A 12,251-nucleotide genomic window follows, 5' to 3' on the forward strand; every position below is an offset into this window, starting at 1 on the left:
CAACCATATAGAAAATAATTGCATAATATAAAAAAAAAAAAAAAAATCCAACATCAGAACAAAATTAACTGTACACAGCTGGTGAAAGAAACACACCACCATAAAATCTGGTTTAGTAATTTAAAATAATAAAAAAAACAAATACAAAATCCAAACTTCTTTCATTTTACAAGTTCAGATACAATTTTCAAGTGCAAATAACTTCATAAACTAAAGTTTTCATGATTTTATCATTCGGCAGGAGATGTTTAATTGTGATGCATTGCAAAAGGTAGACATAAATATTACAGTTTTTGTGTGTCTTTTCTTAAGGCCCAATTCTTTAAGTGTCTTCTTCCATTCCATGTCTGTGAAGAAAACCCTTGATAAATCAGACTGTATGATCTTCTTACCACTCAAAACATTCAACACATCTGGAACTCTGTGATGCAGTTTTTAGCTATCCAAACCTTTAGGCATTGTCAACATTTTGACTAAGGGAAGCTGGTAATGTTCATTAATGGAAGAAAAAGAGAATACTCCATGATAATTGTAAGGATAAAAATTATTAAGCAACAATTCTACATTTGTGTCAGACTCCCAAGGAGTACTTGAACTTGAGGACAACCTCCTAAACTTGTGTAAGTTTCTATAAGACTCTTGTAAAGTTTTATGTTCTAGGGCAGTGTTTCTCATCTCAGTCTTGGAGTACCCCCTTGCCAATCAGGTTTTCAAGATATCCACAATGAATATGCATGAAAGAAACTTGCATATAATGGAGGCAGTGTATGCAAATTAAGTTTATGCATATTCATTGTGGATATCCTGAAAACCTGATTGGCAAGGGGGTACTCCAGGACTGAGTTGAGAAACACTGCTCTAGGGCAGGTCTTTCTATACCTGCTCAGTGACCCCACCGTTGGTTGGGTTTTCAGAATACATACAAGAAACATTATCATATAACAGTGTATCCAAATTTGTTTAATGCATAATCATTGTGAAATCCTGAAAATCTGACTGACTGCGGAGTCACTAACATGGGTTTGAGAATCTCTGCTCTACAGTTTCCAGTGGAAGAGGAGATCAGAATAGACTCTTTAGTGAATAACTAGTCCACTTTGCTCTTAACAGCCAATCAACAATGCAAAGTAACTTCCTTCAATTATAACTTCCCACAGATGGGTAGTTGGAAGGTCCCTACTGCACTTTCATGTTTGGAATCACTTGGAGCCTTTTCTTCCACAATGTTTTCGGTCATGCTATGTGCAGCATAAACAGAGTCCAGCACAACACTTCCTATCCCTTTGTCAACTTTTAGACTGCCAAATGACTTGGGACTAAAATGAAAGCATTTGTCAAATCTGTAACTAAAGGTAAAAATTATGAATTTTGCATTGACACATACCTTCTAAAACCTTCCCTTTTTTGCTGATAAAAAAAGGACATTTCTATACAATGAATTTTCAAAGGAACCAATTCCAGGGGCATATTTACATTGGAAAGGAAAGGTGGGCACGTAGAGTGAATTTTCAAATCTTTGTGTGCATTTTTCCAGCAAAATGTCCACCTGTCGAAAAACAGGTGCAAGCGACAGCATGCACTTTCTAGTTGGTGTGAGTTTCAAAGCAGATGTATGTGCTTTTGATAGGAAAACTGGTACAAAGCCTATGGGTAAAAAGTTTTACATGGTCTTTTTCCCCAGTGATGTTTGAAAATTGCTCCATATGGATCACAAGGCATTTTTTTCTATAGATTTGAGACCAGATTTAGTATATGACACTCAAAATTTAGCACCGACACCCCCCCACCCCCCTCTACTAAGCACGATTCTATAAAGTGCACACACCCTTTACAGAATCATGCTTAGCGCCTGCTGAAACTCATTGTATATGCTGACGCTATGTTCTGTAATAGAGAATGACATGGGGACAAATTTTTCCCCATCCTGTCCCTGCGAGTTCTTTTCCTGTTCCTGCAAGCTCCATCCTCATCTGCACAAGCCTCAAGCCTCAAACACTTTAAAATCATAAGTGTTCGAGGCTTGTGTGGTTAAGGTAGAGCTTACAGGCATGGGGCAGGGACAGCAGCAAAACTCGCAGGGACGAGGAAAAATGTCCCTTTGTCATTCTCTAAACCAGTGATTCCCAACCCTGTCCTGGAGGAACACCAGGCCAATCGGGTTTTCAGGCTAGCCCTAATGAATATGCATGAAAGAGATTTGCATATGATGGAAGTGATAGGCATGCAAATTTGCTTCATGCATATTCATTAGGGCTAGCCTGAAAACCCAATTGGCCTGGTGTTCCTCCAGGACAGGGTTGGGAACCACTGCTCTAAACTGTACCACTCAAATCAAAATATAGTAAAAGTGAGCCAAGTAAAGGACAATCAAGCCATTGTGACATCACTGATGAGGTGGGCTCTTAGCCATTGGTGGAATGAGGAATTATGACATCACAATGCCAGCTCTGGTTATCAGAGACTGAAACTTTTCACACTATTTATTTATTCAATTTTCTATACTATTCTCCCAAGTAGAGAATGACACAGGGACAAATTTTTCCCCATCCCCGTGAGTTCGTTTCCTGTCTCTGCCCCATTCCTGCAAGCTCCATCCTCATCTGCACAATCCTCAAACACTTTAAAATCATAAGTGTCTAAGGCTTGTGCAGTTAAGGCAGAGCTTACAGGAATGGTGCAGAAACAGGGACAGCTACAAAACTCGTGGGAAAGGGAACAAACTTATCCCCGTGTCGTTCTCTATTCTGTAACTACAGGTGCAAATTTTCAGAATGTCCCTGACATGCCCATGGCCCTTTTGAGTTGCATGCTAGTAGAGTTAGGAGCCTTGCCTTATAGAATGCTGCACAGCCAAATGTGCATAGAATTATTAATAAGTGCCAATTAATTTCAATAATTATTAGCACTCAATTATTGATAGCTAAGGGCTTGCCACTCAATTAAATTGAATGTGCAAATCTGGTAACCATATGTAGAATTTGGGAGATGATGCTTTTATTTGAATTCCCACAGATCTTTCCTATCGAGCAAGCATCAGGGATCTGGCGTTTCAAAATCCACAGTGCATGCGGCAGGAAGTGTGATGTAAAAATGTAAAACAGTTTCCTTTATGGAAGACAGTTTCAGAGTACAGCTGCCTTTGCAACCTGAATTTCTTTTCTTGCAGGGTATAAGGAGTGTGGCGAGTAAGATTTAAATAACCAAAAACTTCATCACGATCAAAAACATTTTCTGGTTTGTTTTTTTAAAAAAAATACCACCACATTCTCATTTCTCAGGCAGGTATAAATATTCTTGTTTCTAGTAGAAAACTTCCCTCTAAATAACAAAGAAAACACAAATGATTGCACTTAATACATGATAGAGGAAAGAGAGTGAGAGAGAGGATACTAGTGCACAATGTTCTCATTACTGTTAGTTTTGAATTACTCTTTGGCAGGACTCATCAGAGAGGTTATGCCTCAGGTGTGTCCTAAAATTACAACGGCAGCTTTTGTTTTGTGTCTGTTTGTCTACAGAACAGGAACGAATCAGGATCTCTTCCCACGTTAAAACAGAGAGAGATGACCTCCCTCCCTCCACCGCTGGAAGATGCTGAAGTAGTTTTGCTTCCATTTTTTTTGTCAGTTTGATTCTTTGGGGGTTGGGGAGGATTAGAAATGGGTAAATTTGTGTTTTCCTTTGTGATGTTCTCTGCAAAGCTATAATCGTAACCACAACAGAACGACAGACAGACATGCCTTCCAAATACAAGGATTTTCTCAGGTCCATTCGGTCACTTTCATCCACAACTGGAAAATATTGCATTACAGCTGGCAGCCCCGCTACTAGAAAGAGGGCTCTCCTTGGAGCATAGATGGGCAACGTATCCGAAGGTGTTTGTGTGTCTGTGGATGCAGAGAGACACACAAATAAGCACAGATGTATATGCGTGTAAACAAAAGTCAGCACTGAAACAACTTGTTTGAGGAAAGCATAAAAAAGTCTGCATAGGGAGATATGTTTTAAAAAGCTGTTAGAATACAATAGGACCAAAAACAGTTTCCATGGCTGTAGGTGCCCTCTTATGCGGCTGCCACATACTTGATGGTGCCTGCCTTGGCTGTTGAATGGCTATTTATAAGGCCTGAGGAAGCTGGAAACTTTGGAACGAAGGAGTTTGATGAAAGATCGGGGTAGCATTTCTTTGTGTTTTTCTGTGTACTTGAAATAGTTCTGAGGATGCGCTAGCACATCAAAAAATGCTTTAATCAACTTCTTATCCTGTCAAGAAGGGAACAAGACCAAGAAATGGGGATTACAACATTCATATTTTTGTAACATCGACTGAATTCACAAGTTCCTAAAGCACTTACGATTAGAGAATGACACGGGGATGAATTTTTCCCTGTCCCCGCAAGTTTTGTCGCTTTCCTGCCCCATTCCTGTAAGCTTTGCCTTAACCACACAAGCCTCGAATACTTATGATTTGAAAGTGTTTGAGGCTTGTGCAGATGAGGATGGAGTTTGCAGGAACGGGACAGGGATGGGAAATGAGTTCCCGCAGGGACAGGAAAAAATTTGTCCCTGTGTCATTCTCTACTTGCAATCCAAGATTCAACAAAAGGGAGGGTGCTTTCCTGTATTTCAATGAGAGAAAATGTGGAGGCCAAGGAAATAGATTGAAAGAGAGGGTGACACACATATCAAAATACAGAGAAGAAAAGCTGCTGAACAGGAAAGCTATTTGGATACCTTTATCTGGAACGTACAAATAGCTGGGTAAATGGGCCATTGAACAAACCTCAATAAAGTTTTCTGGATTACTTAAGTAGTTCTTTTTCATCCAGAAATATCCGGGTAACTTTAGCTGGTTAGTGCTGACCAGCTAAAATTTAACCGTGCCTCAGAAATGTGTTCAGTACCACCTCTTTATTTGGGTAAACAGGGCGAGAATTTGTCTGATAAGTGGCAGAAAAATTTAAGATGTTGGGGTTGGCCTGGCTAACTCCAAAGGTTAATTAGACAAACCCTCTGAATACTGATTCAGAGAAACTGAAATAAAAATCCACTCACCTTTAATATTTCCTGGTGGTTTTCAGAGGCATATAGCCGACCATCTCTCACAATATCCTCCACTAGCTGCTCGTAATCTTCTGGGGTAAGAAGAAAATGCACAAGTCACAAAGACAGAAGTGAATAAACATTGCAGTGCTCTCTGGACACAATTAGCTAGTTATGGTTTCAGGATATCCATGATAAATACTGTGTTTGAAATAGATCTGCATACAAGGCACTCCTACAAATCTCTCATTTATTGTGGATACCTTGAAACCTAGGGTGTGTTCCAGGGATTAGGATGAATGAGGTGATAGGCAGGGCCTGCCCCACCATTAGGCAAGACTAGGAAGTTGCCTAGGGCAGCAGAGAGCTCTCGAAGCAAAACAGATCCTAACAGCCACATTAACTCAAAAACCCATCAGCACATAATTTGACCTGCTTTTTATAGAAAGCTTTGTGATGATCATAATTGTTGAGTTTAATTATGAAAGGCTTGGGACCTGAAAGTAAAATGAAGGAGAGTGTATAATAATAATAATTTTATTCTTATATACAGCCAAAGCCATGATAGTTTGAGGTGGTTTACAACAAGAGGTGCTGGACAATCAGCAAAGTGGTCACCATACAAAGTCATCGAATACAAGCTTACAGAATGGAAGAAGTGAAAAATTATAAAATTCTTAGGTTACAAATCGATTAAACAAATTCGTTTTTACTGATTTTCTAAAATTGAAGTAGGATGAGGAATGCGTGATAATGTTACCCAGCCAGTCGTTCCATTTACCTGCCTGGAAGGCGAGAGTTCTTTCCAGGAATCTTTTGTAGTGGCAGACCTTTATTGTCTTATGGCTGAAGGTTTGCCCTGGGCGCAGTACTCTTGTACCAGCTCTGGTGATAGGAGATGCTAAGGATACCCCTGTACGGGGTGGGGGGGGGGGGGGGGGGGGGGGAGGAGGACACCCTAAAGCAGAGCTATTTGTAATCTCAACCTCAAATTTATCTTGCCTTTGTAGTTATCAATAAAAATAATACTCCCAAAATTAAGCATGAAAATAACCTGCCGTCTGCACTTTAGAAATCTGTATCATTTTGAGTTGCAAAAACCATGAAAGAAATGCATATTCATAATGGATATTGGGAATAGACTTAGTAGATAAGGACAGGTTGTTCACCCTCTCCAAGGTAGAGAGAACGAGAGGGCACACTCTAAAGTTAAAAGGGGATAGATTCCATACGAACGTAAGGAAGTTCTTCACCCAGCAAGTGGTAGAAAACTGGAACACTCTTCTGGAGGCTGTTATAGGAGAAAACACCCTCCAGGGATTCAAGACAAAGTTAGACAAGTTCCTGCTGAACCAGAACGTACACAGGTAAGGCTAGTCACAGGGCACTGGTCTTTGACCTAAAGGCTGCCACGGGAGTGGACTGCTGAGCACGATGGACCACTGGTCTGACCCAGCAGCGGAAATTCTTATGTTCTTATATCTTGAAAGCCTTACTGGCACAGGGGTAATTCCAGGGCCGAGTTGAGAAACACTGGCTTAGATTACACTAAGTATGATTCTATAATGGGCGCTTAAGTTTTATAGAATTGGTGACGATATTGACGCCTAATTTTAGGTGGACTTTATAGAATCAGGGCCAGACTTATCTATTCAGCCTCAGCCACTATCCAGACAAGTTCTGACACAGACTGTCTTATCTGGATATTCACCACCAACCACTGACTGGACAGGTTATAACTAGAGAATGACAAGGTGGCTGTCGCAGGTAACCCACTGAAACGTAGGGGGGGGGGGGAGTGCTCACTGTGAGCATGGAGACAAGGCCATCCACCGCCCCGTGGACCGGTGAATGGCCTTGTCCCCACAGTTAAGGGAGGGAATGCATGCAGTCACCGAATCTGCTTTACTAACATGCTGCAAAGGTAAGGGGGAGGGAGGGAGATTCTCAGGACGTGTGAGGGGCAGTGAGGTGGTGAGAGGGAAGGGTGGTGGGAAGAAGACGCTGAAGGGAAATGGGGATTGGGGAACAGAGAGTGGAGAGAAGACGCTGAAGGGAAATGGGGAGAAGACGCTGGAAGGGAAGAAGACAGAGACGCCAGACTATGGGGGGAGCGGAGGGAAGAAGATGGGTGCCAGACCAATTGGGGGGGGGGGGGGTGGAGGGTGAAGGGAGAGGCACAGTAACAGAGAAAATTGAAGATGCTGACATAAGACAGACAGTGGATGGAAGGAATTGAATGAGAAGATGAGAAAAGCACAAACCAGAGAACAAAGGTCGAAAAAAAAAATTCTATTTATTTCCTTTTTTTTGCTTTAGGATAAAGTAGTATATTAGTTGTGTTGATAAAAATTTTTAAACAAAGCCCTGCCAGATGAACATCTTTTTCTCTAGTTCAGCAGCCAGAACTTTGATTTATAAGGAAGGAATAAGCTAAATATCGCAGTACTGAGGCTTGTATGGATGCTGCGTGTATAGTAGTCGCGGAGATGGGGTGGGGACAGTGGGGGCGGGGACAGGGACAAATATTTTCCCCGTGTCATTCTCTAGTTATAACACAGACTGCCTTATCTAGGTATTTAGCACCATCCAGTCTCTGGCTAGTGCCTCCGAATATCTTTAGAGACAGCCTCAGCGCTATGTGCATGGTGGAGAGTAGGCAGAGCCAGGGTAGTCCCACAATTTATCTGAGTAGTGGTGATGTTCTGTCTATTTAGATACTCATAACTTAAAACAGATGGAATCTATTCTATGGTGTCTAGGCATGTTATCTCGATAGCAGATAGAATATTGCCACTATAAGTTATGGCGCTGATCGCCTTTTCCAGCCACTATTCAGATATTGGTGTCATATATCCAGATAATTTTTGTCTGCCACAGCAGGTGCTAAAAAAATGCTGACTGGTATGAATATTGACCCAAGAGAAATTAGATTATGCTTCCATGCTATTTCTCTTAAATGAGCTCTTGCTTGGGAGGTTTCATCTCAAAAAACATAATATTAATTTGATCACTTCAGATTTTAGGCTCAGCACTCACCATCATAAGTGACATAGGGCACCTGGAAACCTCTGGCACTGTTGGCTTCATTGGTTTTGAAGTTGATCCACAGTTTGCGAGACCTAGCAGTGAACGCGATGGGCCGCTCATACGTTTGACATGTTTCGTAGGTTGTGATGGAAGATGGAGACGCTGAGGATAACAATAGCTCATCACACAAATCATTGGTTTACTCTTTCAAAACAATACAAAGACTTGAGTAGGGTTACCAGACATCCAGATTTCCCCCAGACATGTCCTCCTTTTGAGGACATGTCCGGGAGTCTGTCCGGGTTTTGAAAAGCTTCCAACAAAGTGCAGGCAGTTGGGGGCATGTCTAGGGCGAGTCTAGGGGTCCGGATTTTCCATTTGGAAAATTTGGTAACCCTAGACTAGGGAGCAAAAACAAGGAAATCAACGGTGGAACTGATGATCTTGATAAAGTCTTGAATTCAACCAATTGTAGTATACACAATGCAGTACATTTGGTCTTTATCTGCCATCATGTTTCTCTGTTAACTATTCCGAGTGAAAAAAAAATTCCTCCTATTACTAAGGAAAGAACGAACTAGAATGCTCACATAGTTATTTACTATCATAGAAAACCAAAAAAACTCTGTGGAGTGACGATGTTCCCAAATGGACTTTATTTGAAAGTATCAAAGTTCCAAAGGTACACTAAAATCATCCATCCACCATAAAATAATTCCATCCACATAAAAGTAAATCATCCACATAAGAGCCTTAAAGGACCTAGTCCGCTAGGGATACAGGACCCAACACGGTCTGCGTTTCGACAAAAAGTCTTCTTCAGGGGTCCCTGGAGGTCCTATAAAGGTGAGTACGTGGGAAACAATTGTGTCCAAGCAGTGTCTCGCTTCCGGTTCACCACACAATTGTTTCCCACGTATTCACCTTTATAGGACCCCCAGGGACCCCTGAAGAAGACTTTTTGTCGAAACGCGTACCGTGTTGGGTCCTGTATCCCTAGTGGACTAGGTCCTTTAAGGCTCTTATGTGGATGATTTACTTTAATGTGGATGATTTTAGTGTACCTTTGGAACTTTGATACTTTCAAATAAAGTCCATTTGGGAACATCGTCACTCCACAGAGTTTTTTTGGTTTTCTCTGGATTTTCTTCTTTGTGGATATTTTGGGGTCAATTCCTTTTGTTTTTTGCTATTTACTATCATAAGCAGCGTTTTGGTGCGAGTATACAGTGTTCCTGGCTCATTCCAATAATGACTTTTGCTGTGTAAATTTCTATCAGCGAACTAGCTTCCTTCTTACCTGCTTACGGTGGGATATCTTTAAGAAACGCCACATAAAATCTATCCAAGTAATTCTCAGATCTTTAAGCTAATAACATTCCTGGTCTCCCAAGCTGTCTTCGGCATGTCTATAACTAGGATCCTGGAATATATCGCATTATCTTTGGTGTAAAACTCTTGGTACAAAATCAGCACAGTTAAGTGGCCGCTTACAGTTCTTCCGCATGACCAAGACATCTCCGCATTCATCCTCTGACGGCAGGAAAATTTCCGGCACCACAATCAGAATTTTTCGCTTTGGGGGTGGATTGATATTCCAGGTGCACTCGACATTTGCTGGGTAGTTTCCTGGATAGTTTGGAGACTCGATGTATCCCGTGTACTCTCCCAGCTCTCCTCCACATTGACGATCTGAAATGGTATTATTATTCAAAGAAACATTAGCCATAGGGATTCAGCAAACAAACATGAACAACAGGCGAGTTACAGACTGAGGCACCATTTGTTATACACGGTGACCAGTGGCGTAGTGAGGGTTCGAGGCACCCGAGACGGTAGTGCCCCTCCTCTGACCCCTGCCCTCCCACCCCCACCTCTTTAACATTCCCGGCGTAAGCAACAACCCCAATCTGCTGCTCGCACCGGCATTGGATCTTCCTCTGATGTCACTTCCTAGGTGCGGGTCTAGGAAGTTATGTCAGAGGAAGAGCCGACGCTGACAAGAGCAGCAGGTTGGGGTTGCTGCTTGTGATGTGAACGTTAGAGGTATGAGGGAAGGGGCGCATGTGTGTGTGGTAGTGGGGGGGGGGTGCGGAGAGGAGGACGGGTGACGGCACACCCACCAAGATGGCACCTGGGGTGGACCGCCCCCGTCCCCCTTTACTACACCACTGACGGTGACAGAATTTGTTACCGTCCCCATGGACAACTGCGGGAATCCATCCCGTGTTATTCTTTAGTGTCTATCTCAACCTCAGTCCTTCTTAACCAGCATTCTTCTACTACGACTATTAATTATTTTTATAGCGCTACCAGACACACGCAGCGCTGCACAGAGTCACCAAGAAGAAGAAAACAGTCCCTGTTGGCATTGTCATCTCGAAGCTGGAACTTTAGATCATTTATTGTTTTATTGTCCATTCATTAAGGCATTTTGGGAGTCTATTTGGGATCAAATAAATTGCCTGTTAGAGAATCATGTAGCATTGTCATATGACACTATTTTATTTGGCATGTCTATGAGAGCTAAATGTCAAATATCTGCTAACAATAACAGGCTTTTGATGATATTAACAGGAGTTGCCATCCAACAAATAAAATAATTGGAAGGACTGTAGAAGACTGAATTATTGTTTTTGGTGGAATTCAGTGTGTCGTGGAAAGAGCGTTGGCAGTTCAAAAAGGTTATTATAAGAAATTTAAGGATGTGTGGGGACCATTATTAAATTATAGTAATGAATAAGTTACACTTTTCCCAATTTTAATACACATGTGGATTTGGGATGGGGGGGTTCTTGGTTTTCCATTAAGAATCTATATATGAAGGTCATAAGATTTTATTTTGAGAAGGCATATATTAGTTATATATGAAGTTGGGAGGGGGTGGGGGTTAAATCTTATTGGTGTATGATATTGAAGACTTTTCAAGTGATGTTGTATTATAATTGTTTGATATTTACTGTGCACTTGATGTAATTTATAAAATGAATAAAGAAATTTTAAAAAAATAAAATAAAAAGAAAACTCCCTGCTCGAAACAGTCAAGACAGGCAAACAGGATGTCATGGGTTCAGTTAAGGGGAACGGTTAATCTGCTGGCTGGGTTGGAGGGCAGAGGGGAGAACAGGACAATCAAGCCATTGTGACATCACTGATGAGGCTGGCTCTTATTGGTGGAATGAGGCATTATGACATCACAATCTCGGCTCTGCTTCCCAAAGACAAACAGGATGTCTTGGATACAGTTAAGGGGAATGGTTAATCAGCGGGCTGGGTTGGAGGACAAAGGAGTAGGGTTAAGGTTTGAAGGATTCTTCAATGCAAGGCTTGAGGGTCAGTGGCTGTGCCCATTCATACTCTGATTCATCCCTCTCTCCTTAAAGAATGACAGTTATCCATGGGGACAGGGACATGACAAATTCTGTCACATGTCATTCTCTAGTAACAAGGACCTAAACACAGAGGCTAATGGCCAAAGGGACCTACCTTCTGGTAGTCATTCTACGGTATTGTGATGAGAGCGGCAGGATCTGGTGATAGATGACCCCATGTTACAGCTATATGTATGTTGATTTTGAGTTTTTGTTTACTGTATTTGTGTTTTATATTTTATGTATGTTAATTTTGTAAACCACTGAGTGGTGGTATAAAATTTTTTTAAATAAATAAATAATGTTCATCAGAACATTTTACCACAGCTGTTTCCTACCACTACTGCTGCTATTTTTCATTTCTGTAGAGGTACTACATGTATACAGTTCTGTAAACATATGCAGGTACATTTTTTTTTTCTGTCCTTAGTGGGCTCACAATCTAAGGTGTTTTTGTATCTGCAGCAATGGAGGGTTAAGCCCAGGGTCACAAGCAGCTGCAATGGGAATTGAACCCAGTTCCCCAGAATCTCAGCCCACTGCACCAACCATTAGGCTACTCATCCACTACTTCCCCCTATCCAGCACCAATGTTTTGTATCCCTGGAATTTGTTTCTGAAGAATGTGGTGAAATCGGTTAGCTTAGCGGGGTTTAAAAAAAGGTTTGGCTAATTTCCTAAAACAGCAGTCCTTAGGCCATTTATTTCTAGTCGCGGAACCAAAAAAAGGAAATGACGTCAGAGGGAGAGTTGAGGCCAGTGTGAGCAGCAGGTATGAAATGCTGCTTGCTGCCAGCAAACATTTAA

General features: G+C 41.6%; 1 protein-coding gene across 6 annotated transcripts in view; it reads right to left on the reverse strand.

The window, feature by feature from the left end:
• Positions 1 to 2,576: 2,576 nt before the first annotated feature.
• Positions 2,577 to 12,251, reverse strand: part of SCUBE3 (signal peptide, CUB domain and EGF like domain containing 3) — a 247,118-nt gene continuing 237,443 nt past the window's right edge. For all 6 annotated transcript variants that reach the window (XM_033919102.1, XM_033919097.1, XM_033919101.1 and 3 more), the window contains 4 exons: positions 9,568 to 9,765; positions 8,083 to 8,235; positions 5,056 to 5,135; positions 2,577 to 4,263 (listed from right to left, as the gene is read on the reverse strand). In XM_033919102.1, the coding sequence (XP_033774993.1) occupies positions 4,114 to 4,263; positions 5,056 to 5,135; positions 8,083 to 8,235; positions 9,568 to 9,765 (581 nt within the window). In that variant the 3' untranslated portion in view covers positions 2,577 to 4,113. The remainder of the gene's footprint in view (positions 4,264 to 5,055; positions 5,136 to 8,082; positions 8,236 to 9,567; positions 9,766 to 12,251) is intronic.

The sequence above is a fragment of the Geotrypetes seraphini genome, chromosome 13, assembly GCF_902459505.1.
Source record: "Geotrypetes seraphini chromosome 13, aGeoSer1.1, whole genome shotgun sequence".
Lineage (NCBI taxonomy): Eukaryota > Metazoa > Chordata > Amphibia > Gymnophiona > Dermophiidae > Geotrypetes > Geotrypetes seraphini.